This window comes from Nomascus leucogenys, chromosome X, assembly GCF_006542625.1.
Source record: "Nomascus leucogenys isolate Asia chromosome X, Asia_NLE_v1, whole genome shotgun sequence".
Lineage (NCBI taxonomy): Eukaryota > Metazoa > Chordata > Mammalia > Primates > Hylobatidae > Nomascus > Nomascus leucogenys.
Genome location: NC_044406.1, coordinates 65,670,987 through 65,688,503, shown reverse-complemented (window position 1 = coordinate 65,688,503; position 17,517 = coordinate 65,670,987). Strand labels below are relative to the sequence as shown.

Genomic DNA, 17,517 nt, shown 5'->3' with positions numbered 1-17,517 from the left:
GCATATGCTCATAAAAATTATGGGATGCCACAGCTTTGAAATCTAATAATCCTGAGTGATCAAACAGACGGGGCCCTTGGGGCTGCTGGGGAAGGGGCTAGGGGAGCAGGGCAGACCTTAGGTGGGAGAGCCTGGGGCCCCGCAATGGGACAGAGTAATTAGCCTCAGTGGGAGGAGATGAGGAAGCCAGCGTGAGGGTGTCTACACTGAGTCTGAGGAGAAACAATAGCCAAGAGCTGGGTGGTAAACCACCTTCTTCCAACCGGAAACCAGTCACTTTTTGCCCCTGCCCTGCCCTGTACGTGGCCATTTGGAGATGGATTTCTTTTGTACCTCTTGAGTTGCTGGGGGTGGAGGGACAGTAGGTGAAACCAGGTCTCCAAGCCAAGATTGCATGAAGGCCTGGAGTGACTGGGAGACAGAATACCAAAAGTATGTGTCAGTTGCGGGTGAGAGTAATCATGAAGACATGGGGCATGCTAAAAGTTAAACTTTGCTAAACTTTCATTTTTGCTCAGAGCTGGTCCTGCTGACACACTTACGGAAATGGGTTTGGTACACAGTTGTTGAATGAAGTGGGCAAGTCATTTATCCCTCCTAGGGCCAGTTTCTTCATCTGTAAAACCAGGGGTGTAAACTGTACTGGAAGTCAATGACATGAGTTCAAGTCTCATCTTGCTCTGTCACTGAGGAACTGTGTGAACCTACTGCAGTCTCTTCCTACCTCGAGGCCTCAGTCTCTCCACTTAAATTCAATGCAGAGTATGGACAAGGGAGACTCTAAGGTTACTCTCAGCTTTGTCATTCTTATAGGTCTGTCTCCTGCATCATCCTTAATTCCAGGCTCTGTCACTGCCAGGCTGTGTCAGCCAGCCATATAAGTCCCTTTAGGTTCCCCATAAATAACATAAGGGAGAGAGAAGGAGAGCTGAATTGGATTATTGTTAATGCCAGTTTTCAGTATGGCACATTTGTAGCAAGGCTGTGGCCTTGGTGGGGCCTCCATTCCAACTCAGCAAGTAACCACATTCTCATTTTGTGAAGTAACCACTTTTCCACTTCAGAGCTTGTTTAAAAATCCAATCTCAAATAGTCGACCAACTCCAAACCCCTATATAGCTCTTTTTCTAGTTTCTGCTCTCACAGAGAGCATAGAACCTGGCAGAAATTTGATTTGAAATGTGACTTCAGCTCTGAAGTCAAACTTTCTGCAATTAATCAGGTTAAGACTATTTCTCCCTTGTAGGCAACATACATACCCAAACCAAATTTTTAGATCTGTTTATTTTGTTCCAAACTCCTTGAGGATTTAAATGTCCCATGTCTTGAGCTCTGAAATTTTGTTCATTCTAGATTTAACTGTGGTGCATAAGAGGCTGCATCCTACTCTAAATATTAATACTGTGCTGCTTTTGCCAATCAACATTCTCTCCAAACGCACACAAGCTCACATGTGCACAACCACATGTGTGGAAGAAGTAAATTGATACCCCACCATGTTATGTGACATCTGAATGGGCAGATTTGGGACCTATAAATGTCTTCCCTTCATCTGGAGAGAAGTGGGCGACTGCCTGATTCTTAAGAGCTATCTGCATCTTAAGCAACAAAAGAGGTCCTACAGAACCACCCTCTGGTGACTTGGTGAGAGTGAGGCAGGGAGGAATGGAAGCAGGGGCATTGTTGCTCCAGTATTTTCAGTGGTCTCTCCTGGGAGTTACAGGGCTCCTAGGGCCCAGATTCTCCTGTTCCACTACTGTTAGAACTGACAGGATAGTAACTAGGCCCTTTCTAGGGCCCCTTCCTACCCACAGAGCTAAGAACCAGTGGGTTTTCCTTTGGGGAGTTGATAAGAGCTGGACTGGGACCAGCGGAGGGGGCTCAGGACTTTGGCCTTGAATGAAATCATCAGAGGCCAACCATGCCCCAGCTGCCTGTTTGTAACGGAAAATCATGAGTGGGAACTATTGTCTTCTTTGGAGCCCCTCAGGACAACCTCATCCTCCTGGCCCTGGGATGACCCTGCCTTAGGGTGGCAAGTTACTGTTGGCTCCAAGTGACAGCCAGGAATGCCTGGCAAAAAGATGATGAAAGGGTGGGTGACAGGAACACAATAGACAAAGGCTCAGAGAGGGGAAAAAGAGACACAAAGAGGCAGAGTGAGGAGAGAGGCTGAGCTAATGAGGTGAGCTGTGCTAACTGAACACAGCCTGGCAGTGCCCTCTGCCCCTAGCCAGGGGCACTGGGAATGTTCTTCAGTAAGATTGTTGCCAGAGCCTGGGCATAAGGAAGCATCAGTCACCTACTTCAGAGGGATCAAAGTGGTTCAGAGTCTACCTTTCATGGCACCTTTAATGCTCTCTAAGCAAAGTGGCCTAGGATGCCCAGCATGGGAGACACATTGGGTGGTAAAGGCTAGGATGGCTTCCCTTTCCCAAAAGAAATTGTCCAACCCTATGTGCAACTGCTGCCTGTATCTTTTTGGGATCCATGCTGGGAATTGTTTCTTTTTTTCTTAAATAGTCCCTTTCCTGGCCTGGCCCAGGTAGAAATATAGACCTGTCATGAAAACTGAGAGATGGGGCTGGTCCACCATATCAATAACTACTGCCCCTCCTCCCACCATGGCAGCTTGTGTCATCAGTCCTCCTCTGCCTGCTGAGATGAAAGGAGTTTCTTCACATTTTTCCATGTGTATACAAGAATGGGGAGCTGGGAGGGCCTTGAGGTTAATGCCTTGGACTGTAAAATTTGTAAAAATCAGTGACTGGAACATGGAACACTGTGGTGTTTAAGGTTTCTTCCCTATATGATATTCTACTCTTCCAGTCTAGGATTATATAGCTTGAGCCAAAAAGTGAGATGTGGCTCAGCCTGAGATGAGTGGGACTGATGCTAGTGTTAGGAGTGGACTGGGCCAAGGTGAGGTCGATTGGCTCAAATTCTGGGTCCCTCCTTTCTCCAAGCACCCATGTGTCTATGACAGTCATACAAAGAAATAGAGGTGAAAGAGTATGGAGAGAAGTCAGTAGAGGAAAAAAAGAAGGAAGGGAAGAGGGGAGCAGTCTGTTAACCAACCATACGATAAGGGCACTGCCTGTACCCAGTTCTTGGGGAGCCACAGCCATCAGCAACTCTAAGGCTAACCAAGGCTACTTGTCTCATTTTGCTTCCCAGCCCCTCCACCCAGTGGCTCCCAAATATGGATGGCAATGACCTCCTCAGCAAACAGACTTGGGCCTACCCTATTAGGCTCCTGGGGACACGGTAGCACCTTTGGCAGTTGATTATAGTGGGTGACTAACAAGCTGGGACCAGGAGGTCCCATCCTCCTCCTCCCCCAGGGCTTAGAAAGTATATGGAGAGGTTCCAAAGGCCAGGGGGTGATCCCAAGCTTTCCCAGATCCTGGGAGGAGAAAGGCCCTGGAAAATTTAAAGGCATTCTGGGGAGAATTTAGTTAATGAGTTTGGAACACCTGGAGCTTTGACTCCAAGGAGATTGTCAGGTGGCTGAAATGCTGTGTGCGCGGGTCTGGGAACAAGTGTGCTGGTGGCAAAAATGTAAATGCTGAGCAGGGTGGGATGAAGGGGAAGAGCTGGGAAAGGGCACACAATGGCAAGAAAGGCATTAGATTGGTTCCTCAGGGTTGGGGGAGCCCGGCAGTAGCTCCCCATTGGGGTCTGGGTCAGGGGCCAACATCTTATCCTTGCTGGAATCTCTCTGCTCTTTCTTGAACATCCTTTGATGCATCAGAGGGACGAAGAAGAGGATTACAGCCCCGATGATGGGGGGCACACCGGCAAAGTAGAAGGCCACATGGTAGTCCCCAAAACAGTTGCGGAGTAGGCCTGAAACAGTCAAGAGAGACAAGTCAAGCTCAGCTTTGCTCTACTGTCCAAAGGTACTCTCAGCCCCTTCTAGGGGCCATCACAGTGCCTATCCAGGTAATCTTGGCGTGTATTGCCTTAACTCAGGAGCTCCCTCAACTTCAAGGGCAGATGACTCCTCCCTAAGGCATTGGGGCTGCAGGCCCTTGAGCGAATGCTCATTATGAAAGAAGCTAATGAAGCTTCTCTTAAAGTGTCTCCATTTATGACTTTCATCAATCTAAGATCTAGTCACACCTAGGTACGGAGTTAGGAGGAAACCTAGTTTAAAAGAACTCCGCAGAAGATGGCCAACTGTTGTCTTGGTCCACAGTGATATTTCCCAGCCTCCTACCCCTGCCCCTGGCCCCCACAAATGGTTCCTGTGGTACATTTCAGATGAGATTTTATTTTCCTTTTCTCTGAAGTGACCCTTCTCTGAAGTTCCATTTGTCCTAGCAAGAGGCTATACATGTTCCTTTCAGTTACATATATGGTTGTCCCCTCTGGGTTTCTCCAAGCTGCCAAACCAAGGATATGTATGACATGGGATGCAAGGCCTTCCCTACTCACTTCCAGAAGCTAATGTGTGGTACCTCACCATACCTCAGAGCCCAGAAACAGTATTCAGGAAAGACAAAAAGGCCCTTGGCCTTTTGCTTACTCAGGAGTTAAGCAAATTGGAAAGAAATGTGGATTCTGGGGCACTGTTTGGATCAGGGGGTGAGTAGAGGCCCCCTTCCCCCAATGGGTAGTGTGGCTGTTGCCCAGAAGCCTGAGTGAAAGCTTTTGCCACTGTCACACAGTGCCCTCATATCACCTTGCACATAATTTGTGTTTGAAGAATATTTGTTGAATTAACCCATTTGACCAGCCTAGGAGAAGCTAATGCATGAATCAATGTTTGCAATAAATCCTACAGAAAAGAAATGGAGTTGCCAGGTGTGGTGGCTCACGCCTGTAATCCCAGCACTTTTGGAGGCTGAGGCAGGAGGATCACAAAGTCAGGAGATCGAGACCATCCTGACTAACACAGTGAAACCCCGTCTCTACTAAAAATACAAAAAATTAGCTGGGTGTGGTGGCACGCACCTGTACTCCCAGCTACCCGGGAGACTGAGGTGGGAGAATCGTTTGAACCCGGGAGGCAGAGGTTGCAATGAGCTGAGATAGCCAAGATTGCACCACTGCACTCCAGCCTGGCGACAGAGCAAGACTCTGTCTCAAAAAAAAAAGAAAAGAAAAAGAAAAGAAATGGAGTTCTCTTGTCATTGGTTTTCTGTTCCTCGTTCCCTGGGATACCAACAGTGCCCTTCGGGGAAAATGGAGGGAGGAAACCAGGAGTGCTGAAAGATGGCAAGTCAACACTTTTCCTGCTGAAGGTGAGTCTCACTGGCTTAATTCTGGGGTGTTACATTAATCAAATATCTTCTACAGGCTCAGTTCAGAAGCCAGCAGAGGAGGAGGAGGATGTCCCTAGGTTTTAATAAAACTAGAGCCTGCTTTCTCTTCTCTTCCTACCCAACTACCTTGCAAATAATCACATGCCTGTGGAGAGAGTGAGAGGATACTAGATCAGTGGAATTGTCGGAAGGCCAAACTCATTTTTCTCTCCACCCCCCTGGAAGGGTCCATGCTGTCTGAAATAAAATTCTATTGAAACAGATATACCGCCATGGAAAATCCATCCCGCAGAATGGATCCATGCATATGTACTGTGTTTAATCTCTTCCACCAGTAGTGATAAGGGGTTTCATGCACTCTGACAAAGCTGCTTAAATAGACGATAAGAGGAAAAGGGGCCTCAAGGAGAGGTGCTCCGGAGAGCCAATACCCAGGGAAAACAGGACTCCCTGATTCATGCCCTCCCTGGAATATCAGCCTCACCTGCAATGGGGGGCCCAGCAATCATTGGCAGGGCCATCATGCCCAGGAGGTAGCCAATGGCCTGTGAGGCCTGCATTGGGCCCACCAGCTCAAATGCAATGGGGGCCATGATGGTGATGAAGAAGCCATCGCAAAGGCCCAGGAAAAGACAGACGACGATAAGGCCCCCGAAGTCACGGCACAGGGGAATCATCATGGACATCAGGCCCAGGAGCAGGAAGGAAAGGACCTGGAGAAACAAGGGCCTGAGGTCAGGTTGTGCTGGCCAGCCAAGACCACATAGCATCACATCTCCTTTCTCAAGTCTTCATTTCTACCATCTATAGAATGGGATGGTGGGAGGGGGAAGGTGTCAACAGAGAGAGCAGTTGGACTGAATGTTTAGGCCCTTTCTAAGTCTTGCATTGAGGGATTCAAAGTCCAAGAAAGACCCTACTTAACTGTGATTCTGTCGGGATTAAAAAAAGAAAGTTGGGGGATACTTGGCCCCTGGCCTCAAGAAGTTTGTCTTTGCACTAGACCCTAAGATAAAAGGAATTGTTGTTTCTGCTTCCTGAGCCTGTATTTGGCTTCCCCAGGGATCAGGGTCTGGGATCAGGCCATACTGGTGTTCTCAGATCCAAGTAAAATATGGAAAGAGGAAAGGGAGGACATGAGGATGGCTTGCATGATGATCAGATGGGGTTGTAAGTGGAAGGCATAGCTTCTTGAAATGGGGAAGGAGCCAGTGCCCATTTTTGTGGGGGCTGATTTTATAAAATACCTTGGCATAAAGGAAACCATTGGGACGTTCACACAGGTTCCTATGCTTTAGGACATGGACTGTACTGCGTATCTCAGACATCTCAGACACATGGCTCTGGGGGCCTCTGGGCTTGGCTGGACACCCTGAGAAGGCAACAAAGGAGCCTTTCAGGGGAACCAAGCCACTGGGAAGGTGTGTGTCTAGGGAGAATGAAGCCATCCCAGGAACACTGACTAGCCACTGGGCTTTCTTTGGGCTAAGCAAAATGACTACAAAATGAAGAAACTGCCTTTCCAGAGGTTGTTTTTTTTTTTCCTTCTCCACAGAGAAAAGGGCTGCTGCAAACACAGCTGGTCTTCATTTGCAACCCGTGTTGGCCAGCGACACTGAAGACCTGGGCTTCAGGCAGAGAAAGGAACCCTGCCCCCATCCCGCTGCTGCCAACCCCCTGCAGCCAGTAGAGCCAGGTCAGAGCCAGGTCATCCCAGGGTCAGGGCTAAGATCTGATCTCTTTATCAAGGCCTTAATAGGCCCAAGGATTTTCCAATAGTTCACACAAGCAAGCCAACTTAGCCAGGAACACACGGAAGGAGTGGGGGTCAAGGCTATTTGGTGCCCTAAAGATTTTCTGTGTTGTTGCTGGCAGTGAGTTTTTTAGGTTGATCAGTTGATTTTTGGAGAGGATAATGCCATCTGAGGACATCTTTTTGTTGGGAGACTTTGAACTTTGCCCAGGCAGTTTTGAGGTAGCTAGGCAGAAGCTAGGAAGAAGAACCCCAGTACCTGAGCTTCTCCTCTAGGAGATTCAAACACAACCGTAAGATAAAACCAGACACACCTATCAACAAAGTCCATTATGGAAATTAAAAGTTAATACCATTATATAACACAAAGGACCCTATTAACTGATTTTAATCAGGTCTAAGTATTACCTATTGTATCTAGCTGTCTGTTAAACATCCTCCATGAGGCTTTGCCAAGGTTCAGAAATTTAAAATCCCTCTTGGACATGAGAAACAGGCCTCAAGATTTAGAAATTTAAAATCCCTCTTGGACGTGAGAAACAGGTCTCAAGAACTGGCACAAAGTGAGGCTGTCCTGCAGCCTGTCGCTATTTCCTTTCCAGCAGACTGTCCAGGGGTTTGATGCCAGAGACATGTGCTTGTCTTTACCAAGAGTAGGAGCCACAGAGTCTAGTGGATAGCTCTTCAGAACCTGAAGGTGTGTACACTCCTTTCCTCCCCCAGGCCTGTACTCTTTCATTACATGCAGGGAGAAAGGGGGGCAAATTCCTGTGATAGAGTATCTTAACAAACTCAAAAGAAAGAAGTTCACCCATTGTCTTGTGCTCTTGGCCCAAGACACTCAACTTGTAAAATGAGGAAGTTGAACTACTAGTTGACGAAGATATGTTTCAGCTATAATGTTCTAAGATTATTTTATATTATTCTAAGTGGTAAAACTCGGTGAAGAGTAAGGAAAAGGGGCAGGAGCAGTGGGTGGGTGGTCAGCAGAGGCACTGGGTCCTAAGCCTATCTTGGCCTCTAACTGGCTAATGCCTCCCTGTCCCTTGGACTCCCACTGTATAACAGAAAGCAAAAGCTGCTCAGGCTCTACCTTTCTCCTAGGGACTGTAATAAGAATCACATGAGTTATACGACTAGGCAGGGGCTGCTGCCTCTTCTCAAGATAAAGCCCTGGCCCAATGCCAGATTACCCTGATTTCCAGAACTCTTTGGCATCTTGGAGCTGCTAATACTGGCAGGGAAGACTCACAGGGGTGTCATGTGGGTGAGGCTGGGAAAGCCAAACATACTCCTATGCAAATAGCCACCCAGATAAAGCACTTGCTGATATTTGCACAGGAATTCAAAATCTCAATTGGTTTATCTCAATCACAAGATTATCTCTTGATTTGACCTTGGTCAAGTCACTTATCATCTCTGAGACTTGGCTCTGCCATCACTTAGGGCAAGGTAGAATATGAGAAGTGTGTTGCATAGGAGTTCAGCTCTGCTACTACTGTCTGTGTGAGCGTTTCCCTCTATTTCTCCACCACTGTAATGAGGTTGGATTGGATGGACCTTAAAAGCAACCCTGCCTCTGACAAAGCAGATTCACCAACTCTTGCAATCTAACACCAAAAAAGTTAAGGAAAAGTTAATCATATTTCCATCCAAGATATTTGAGGGTACTTAGGAGAGAGCTTGGGGCTATCAGAGACAGAAGAATCACCACTGTAAGTGTAGCCAGGGCCCCTTGCAAGTGCTTTTAGGGCTTTCCCAGGAGATAAATGAGTCAGAACTCAATCACCTTCCTGATGAATTATTTGTGACTACTTGATTTTTGGGGCTATCTTTGCCCCTTCACAGGGTTCTGCACTTGGGTACCTCTTCATAAACCCACCTGCAGGATCATAAGTCAGGTAAGAAAGGCCATACTACTGCCAGGTAGATAAAGACTGATAGCCTGAACAGTGGCCTGTATTCAGACCAGACCAGAGCCTAGTTCACACAGAAAATAGCCTTGGAGCGTGGAGAGCCATTATTAATAAAATCTTCCTTTACACGTGTTCTAGTAGGTTCCATATACACTGCTCTCACAGAATCCTCACTCAATCTTGGTAAAAGAGGCAGAAAAAGGATGATTTTCTTTGTTTAAAAGCAGGTGAAACGGAGGCTCAGAGAATTTGATTGACTTTCCCATGCTACACAACAAGCTACCATTCTATCCCAAAGGCTGCGGATAACCTTGCATTTGTGGCAGGCTGTTTCTCCCCACAGTGGACAAGTGGTCACACTCACCTGCAAGTAGATCTTCTTAAGTCCAGGGATGGAGTCACTGATGTGGCCTGACACAAGACGCCCAAGGCCTGAGGTAGCCCCAATACACACCAAGAGCACCCAGGTCTCCTTGATTTCTGAGAACTCCTCTTCCACATACTTCATCTGAAAAGCATAGCACAAGGATCCCCAGAAACAGGAGGAGAAAGAGGAGCTGATTGGTTAACTGTAGGCATATCCAGAATCCTCTACCGCTTACTTTCCTGGATCAGGACAGAAACCCCCTCTCCTGTAGCCCTACCTCCATGACAAGCTCTCTGGCTGCTTATCCCTTGGCTCTCTGGATTCTGGACTTCTGAGCAACAGCTAAGGAGGGTGGGTACCTCCACGCCCCTTCTAAGCCCAAGCAGGACAGAAAATAGCCTAAATGATTGAGAAAATCCAAGGGTTTCTCTACAATCTCCCCATTCCCTTACCCCAAACTGACAGCCTAGGGCAACATCAAATCACCAGGGGAGAAGAATCCACCAACTTCCAGGCAACTCTTCCAAAGTGTGTTTTAGGAAACATGAAGCCTGTGGAGGATAACAGCTGGACTACAACCAACAGTTCTGTAGTTGCATAAGTTTGGTGGATGGTGAGTTAAACAAAGCTGAATGGGTTTCTTTCCTACAAATTTTTGTAGTCCCTTTAAGAGATTACTACACATTATGAAGCTAGAGAGATCCAGTATATGTTACTTCCTAAACAAAATCATTTGAGCACAAAGACCAGCATTCCACAGAATCCTGTCTTGGGTCACCTGGGCCAGTCTCCTGCATCCTGGCAATGCGTATCTCCTCAAAATCTATCTAAATTTTTACTGTGGGAGAAGCCATGGTCCATGGGCTTCCCCCTGTGGAATTGCCTCCATTTTCCACTAAGGTCTTCCCTCAATCTCTCTCTTTTTCCCTCTCTGGATCTCTCCAACCAATATTTTGTTTCTTTTCCCAAAGGTCCCAGCTCTGCCGTTTCAGTGTCTCCCACCCCCACCCTCTGGAATCTAGGCAGGTTGAGGGTAGCTTCTTGGGGCCAGGTGGGGTGGGCCCACCCTGGTATTCCTCACCAGGTGTACATAGGGAACAAAGTAGCCAAGGGCAGCAGCAGCAATCCCGAAGGCCCAGATGCGGTAAGTGCGTTGGCGGAACACTCGCATGTTGAAGTACTTCCTGAGCTGAGCCAGAAAGCGCTGGTGCAGGGTGCGGACACCTCTCTTGCTTGGGGTGTCCTGGGAGCTGGGCAGGAGGGGCCGGTAGGTGAGTGAAAGCAGCATAAGAACAAACATGAAGGTACTCAGCACCTGGAAGGTTTGGGCCAGCTTGATCTTATCCCCCAGCATTCTGATGAGGAAGGGGAAGGACATGGAGAAAATGCTACTCCCAGCAGACACCACACCATTGGCCAGACCCAGGCGGCGTTGAAAGTAGTGGCCCAGGATGACGAGGGATGGCTGAAAGGCGAAGGAACAGCCACAACCAAAGAGAATCCCGTAGGTGAAGTAGCGCAGGCTTAGGGAGCTGTGGGAGAAACACCAAGAGCTGTCCTCAGCAGCCTGACCAGCAATCTACCTGCCCTCCCCTGTCAGCTTCCTGAGACTTCCATTCCTCCACCCTTAACCCACTTGCCACTGACCCTCAGAACAGACAAAGAGGAGGGCCTTCTGATCCCTGTGTTGCAGATGGGGAAGCAGAGGCTCAGCGAGATAAAATAATTAGCCCAAGGTAACATAACTGGGAATCAGCAAAACTTGGACTTGAATCCAGGTCTGTGTGACTCTAGCATGACTCATAGCACCCCATTAAAGAGGACTGTTCAAAGGAAAGCCAGAACTAGCCCATGTAAAAGCTGGATGAGGGGCTACAGGGAGTCATTGTCTTAGAGAGAATAGTCTCACCTTACTATTGGTGGTGGCCAAAGCTTTTATCCCAGGTAGCAACAAAGGTCTGCAAGAAGTCAAAATCCTGGAAGATTGAAACCTTCCATGGGACTCTTCAGTGTCTTTCTCCATGCTAAGGCCATTAATATTTCAGAGAATGGCTGATGATCTTCTGAGACATATGCCCTCCCCAACCCTGCCCAAGGTCCACATATCCCAAGTCCCTTTACACTAGGCCCTGGGTGATCTCAGTGGGGATCATTAGGTAAGGAGTCTCTTTAACTTTTAGAATCCTGCCTCTGTTTCTGGATATGGTATAGATTTGTTCCCTAGAGTAGCCTGGCTCCTTGACAGGAAGTGGAGCCTCAAAGAATTTGTGGGCCTGGCCAAGTAAGACAGGTCCTGACTTAAAACTCATAGGCCCTGCTGTGGCCATAAGCCTCTGTAACATAAAGGGTCAGAAGGGGAAAGGCAATAGGTAGGTCAGCTTGGCCAGCCATATGCCCCCACATAATATTGGCACAACCTAGTAAAGAATTTTGTTTTCTTTTTGATGCCTCAATATATTTTGCAATAGTTCTTATCTGGCCACTAAATTACCTAATACTCTTCTTGGTCAGGCAGTTCTTCTCTGGAGATAGACCCAGTCCTCATACTAAAGGACTGGGCCTAAGCTGCAGAGAAGATGTGGTGCATGATTCTAAGATAGCTGTCATCACTATTGCTTTCCATCTGCTGGTATTCACTGGACGTGAGCAAGGATTTGGTTTTGAAAGGGTTGTCTCTGCTTGGAACACATAGCTTAGCCAACTGCTCCTCTTCTGTCAGGTTCCTTTGGGCCTGTGCCCATTAGATTCTAGGTACCCTATGGGATTGGCCTGGCTTGGGGGCCTTATCCAAGGGGCCTTGTGTTAGACCTTCAGGGAAGGGGCCAGTGGGGGGAAAACATAGGATTTGGTTTAGGGTGCTGTGTGGTGGATCTACTTCTAGCTGGGCCCCAGGACTGGAGGCCCATTGTTTGGGTTTTCCAAAGCCCCACCAGCCCTGCCTGCATCCTGCCCCATTCCATATCATTCGGAGGAACTCAGGGCCCTGATTGAGACAACAGGAAGGATGATTTGGAGCTCTAGCCATGAGCAGAACCATTTTTCCACTGGATGTGAAGCCATCCAGAAAGTTTTTTGGCTCTGAAGATCCTCTTACAGAAAGAACAAAGCGGGTAGAGAAGAAGGTTAGGGGCTAGAGAACAGAACGCCTACTCCAATGTGCCTACAGAAGCGTGCCAGAAGAAAACACCACATCTGAGCTCCTTCCCCTCCTGTAATTGAGCCCATGTGGATTGGAAGGGAAATGGGATCCACATGTTGCTAATTCATTTACACTTTGCATTGCTTGGTCTTAAAAAACAGACTTTTGCTGTATAGTGCTGAGACTGGAGCTGCTTTTGAAGCCTAGCTCCTCCCCACAAGGAGCCAGGCACCAGCTTGCTGGGGGCAAATGAGGCTGACCACCGGAGGGGTTCTGAAAAGGTTTGGAGCTGCTGCCCTGGGAGTGCTGAGTAGTTTCCAGGCAGGACACGGTTTTTCCCTTCTCTGTCCCAGTTGGACGGGACGAAGCCAAGAAATGACTGCAAGCCAAATCCAAGCTCTGCTGTAGGGTAGGCTGGGCAGCTGGAAATGCTCAAGTCATAAAGAAAGCTGGCTTACCTCACAGGGCCCAGTTAAGGCAAAACACAATTATCATTCTCTACTGTGAGTGGAAACTTAGGCCTAGAGAGCCATGACGCTTTTCTGGGTAACTAAGCTCAGAAAGCAAGTCTCTGACATGTTAGCTGTGACCTCATCCCAGACATGTCACCACGGCCATTTCTCATTTCCATGTTTCCAAGCTGGCATTCCCCTACATCGGCCCAAGCAGATTGGAAGTAGGAGGTACCATAACTTCCAAAGTGTCTTTAGCAGAAAGTCAACAGAGTTCTTTAGGAATTCCATATTCCTCAGGCTGTGGTATAGGGTATTTATTCTCCCTTACCCTACACACGTTCTTCTGCAGGGCTGGCAGAAAAGAAAGCAGAAAATGAACCTAGAGCCTGCTTCTTGCCTGACACTGCCAAGTTCTGCCAGTGGAACCAGTGGGACTAGGGTTTCAGTTTAGCCCAGGCCTAGCTGGGTAGCTGGGTTCTGGGTTTGTATCTCAGTAAGGGATATTGCTAATCATCCTTCTGATGCCCATGATGTAAATCATTATCTGTCCCAAATCATCCATATGTCAGCAGCCTGAGCTATCTGGAAAAGAGTCAGAAATGCTAAACATCCTTGGGCTCAGTTGACCTCTTTTTCAGCATAAGATTCCTTTGGGAATCCTGTGCTAGGTGTTCACATGGACTCACTTGAGAAGCTCAATCTTGGGATGGAAAGTGAGGTTGTGAGATGTGTGGCACACTGAAGGGGAATCGAATAGCAGAGTTGAAAGAGATGTAAAAAGACCACATGGTCAAATCCCCTCATGTTACAGATATAGAAATTGAGGCACAGAGAGAGCAATGGTACTCATCAATTGTTCTATTGCCATTCAGTGGCCAAAACTGGACTTGGGCCCAGCTCTATGAACTACCAGGCTTAGAGCACTCCTACCACTTTGGAACTCTTGGGTCCTCTCTGGGGATAGTCCCCACCAATGTGTCCTGGGGACCCTACCTAGATGAGTTCACTGGATTCTGAATCCAGGGTGCAGGATCTTTAAGGGCGCTACAGGGCCATAGCCACAGGGGATTCTGCAGTGAGAAAAGTAACCCTAGCTAAAGCCCAGAAAAAAACCAACCCTCAGCCTTGGGGAAATAACCACCAACTCTTAGCCTTACCTGGTGAAGGAGCTGGTATGGAGGCCAATGAAAGCAACCGCAGCCCCTGCGGTTGCTGTGATTCGGCAGCCCAAACGGTCAGTGAATATACTCACAATGGGAGAACAGAAGAAGATCATACCCATCGCGAGGGCTCCTACCCATGCTGCAGAGAAAACAAGTGCAAAGACACTTTAGCTTAGTGTAGTGCCTGGTGGTACTGCTGGCATCTCAGCTCTTCTTCTCTGGCCTTTCACAGGGGGCATTGCATTAGTCTGCATTGCCAGCTTGCTAGTCCCTGATGATCAGAGAGTTTTGCAAGAAGAGACTAGATATAAAATGGGATTCTATCACTGGGGTAAGATTTGGACTAGTCAATATTTCAGGCCTTTCCAGGGATGCTAAGCCAGATCTATAGCCTTAGATTCTAAGCCACTGGCTTCAGGGGCAAAAAACATTGGGGTTAAGCTTTCAGGAGCTAAGGTCAGGCTTGTCTCCAGCATTAGAACAACCCTGTGACGATGATAAGACTAAGGAGCAGAGAAGGCCACAGACAAAACCCTCCTGGAATTGTACTAGGATACAAGGCAGGTTCATGGGCCACCTAAAGATTTCTAAGGACACTGTGCAAGAGAGTCATGTAACCCTCGTGCTGAAATCCGTCATCAGAGCCCATGTTTGGCAAATTCCTGATTTCAAACTCAAGAAGATATTATCCTGTTTCTAAAGGCTCTTAAGTGTCTATAACAATCCTCACTAAGGAGGAAGGAACTTGCCCTTTTACTTAGATTCTTCCAGTCTGTTTCCCTTTGCTCAGCCCTCAGAAGGAAAGTTCAAGCTTTTTTTTTTATTTCGTCTGAAGGCTGTTATCAAGTTTCATCTTGAGCCTCTCTTTTCTCCGCCAAATAATCTTAGTTCCCTTAACTTTTCCTCTTAGCTTTAATTTCTAACTCTGAAATTAATTTCAGAACTCTCCTTTGAACACTTCCAACTCTTCATCATCATCATCAAAGAGCATTCATTGAGTGACACATGAGCTAGGCACTGGGCCAACTTGTGGCTCTCTCCAACTGTGGAGCCCCAATGGGCCAAAGGAGCTCAGTCTGGGGCTAGTCAACTGGCTGTGTGTCTTACCTCAGTACCAAATATGTTGCTCAGCTTCCCATTGGGAATCTTTACTTTGTTGGAGCCCTACCCTGAGCCCTCTCTGCCTGGCTTCAAAAGTACTAGCCTGGGACAGCAGGAGATCTTAACTTTTTATCACAATTTCACCTCTTACCTTGCCATTTCATCTCCTATCAGCTGTGAGATCTTGAGAAGTCACACAGCATTTCTCTAATCCTCAGTTTTCTCATCTGTGAAATGGAGATTAAAATTTCTGCTTGTGCCTGCCTCAAACATTTCTTTTTCTTTTTCTTTCTTTCTTTCTTTTTTTTTTTTTGAGACAGAGTCTCACTTTGTCCCCCAGGCTGGAGTGCAGTGGCCCGATCTCGGCTCACTGCAAGCTCCGCCTCCTGGGTTCACGCCATTCTCCTGCCTCAGCCTCCTGAGTAGCTGGGACTACAGGGCCTGCCACCATGCCCAGCTAATTTTTTGTGTGTTTTTATAGAGACAGGGTTTCACTGTGTTAGCCAGGATGGTCTCGATCTCCTGACCTTGTGATCCGCTGATGATCAGGGCCAGGCGTGGTGGCTCACCCCTGTAATCCCAGCACTTTGGGAGGCCAGGGCAGGCAGATCACGAAGTCAGGAGATCGAGACCATCCTGGCTAACACAGTGAAACCCCGTCTCTACTCAAAATACAAAAAATTAGCTGGGTGTGGTGGCGGGCGCCTGTAGTTCCAGCTACTCGGGAGGCTGAGGCAGGAGAATCGCTTGAACCCAAGAGGCAGAGCTTGCAGTGAGCCGAGATCTCGCCACTGCGCTCCAGGCTGGGTGACAGACTGAGACTCCGTCTAAAGAAAAAAAAATCAGATATAATTATATGTATAAGAGAACTTTGTAAATATCAATAATCACATCATGTTTAAAAATCAATGCAAAATGGATCGTAGACTTAATGTAAAACTTACAACTATAAAACTTCTAGAAGAACATATAGGAGACAAATCTTCCTGGCCTTTGGTTAGGCAAAGATTTTGCAGATATTCACAAATAGTATGATCCATAAAAGAAAAGATTTGATATATTAGACTTGATCAAAATTGAAAACTTCTGCTTTTCAAAAATAGTTATGAAAATGAAAAGGCAAGCCATAGACAGAAAAATTTTGCAGCACACAAATTCTGACAATAGACCGGTATCCACCATACAAGAGTGAGTTGACTCTCACAACTCAATAATAAAGCAAACAATCTAACTTAAAATATGGACAAAAGAATTGAACAGAGATTACGCAATTACACATGTGCACATACCTTTATGATATGAATAGTAATTAAGCATATAAAAAGATGCTCAACATCACTAATAAGTTGAGAAACGCATATTAAAACCACAATGAGATAGCCCTTACCAAGAAAGGCTTTTTTCTTTTCTTTTTCTTTTTCTTTACTTTTTTTTTCTTGAGACAAGAGTTTCACTCTGTCTCCCAGGCCGAAGTGCAGAGGCACAGTCTTGGTTCACTGCCACCTCTGCCTCCCAGGTTCAAGCAATTCGTGTGCCTCAGCCTCCCGGGTAGCTGGGATTACAGGCGCACACCACCATGCCTAATTTTTTGTATTTTTAGTAGAGATGGGGTTTCACCATGATGGCCAGGCTGGTCTCAAACTCCAGGCCTCAAGTGATCCACCTGCCTCAGTCTCCCAAAGTGCTGGGATTATAGGTGTGAGCGATGGTGCCCAGCAAAGAAAGGCTTTTACAAAATGATAATACCTAATACTGGGGAGGATATGGAGGAACTGGAAATGTAATACACTGCTGGTGGCAATGCAAAACAGTACTCACTTTGGAAAACAGTTTGGCAGCTTCCTGTGAAGTTAGTCATACATTTATCATGATCCGAAAACCCACTGCTAGATATTAACTCAAGACGAATGAAAACTTATGTTCACACAAAAACCTGAACCTAGATGATTACACTAGCTTTTTTTCATAATTGCCCAAATCTGGAAACAATCCAAATGTACTTCAACTAGTGAATGGATAAACAAATGAATACACATTAATACAATGGAATACAACACAGCAATAGACAGGAAAGAACTACTGAAACTTGAACAATCTCAAAGGCGTTATGCTAAGTAAACGAAGCCAGACTCAAATTATTCCTTCCACTTACAGGAAATTCTGGAAAAGACAAAACTATGGGGACAGAAAAACAAATCAGTAGGTGCCAGGAGGAAGGATGAGGGAGACAATTGACTACAGAGGGGCATGAAGAAACTTTTTGGGGGTAATGAAAATGTTATCAAGTTTCATCTTGAGTCTCTCTTTTCTAAGCTTTATATGTTATATATCTTGATTATGATGGTGGTATTCT

The 17,517-nt window shown here is 46.8% G+C and overlaps 1 protein-coding gene across 1 annotated transcript in view; it reads right to left on the bottom strand.

Moving 5' to 3' along the window:
- Window positions 1-1,265: 1,265 nt before the first annotated feature.
- Window positions 1,266-17,517, bottom strand: part of SLC16A2 (solute carrier family 16 member 2) — a 96,090-nt gene continuing 79,838 nt past the window's right edge. Inside the window, exons 2-6 of the mRNA XM_030807340.1 lie at window positions 14,058-14,202; window positions 10,388-10,838; window positions 9,304-9,447; window positions 5,755-5,983; window positions 1,266-3,849 (exon numbers count right to left, since the gene is read on the bottom strand). Of these exons, the coding sequence (XP_030663200.1) occupies window positions 3,629-3,849; window positions 5,755-5,983; window positions 9,304-9,447; window positions 10,388-10,838; window positions 14,058-14,202 (1,190 nt within the window). The 3' untranslated portion in view covers window positions 1,266-3,628. The remainder of the gene's footprint in view (window positions 3,850-5,754; window positions 5,984-9,303; window positions 9,448-10,387; window positions 10,839-14,057; window positions 14,203-17,517) is intronic.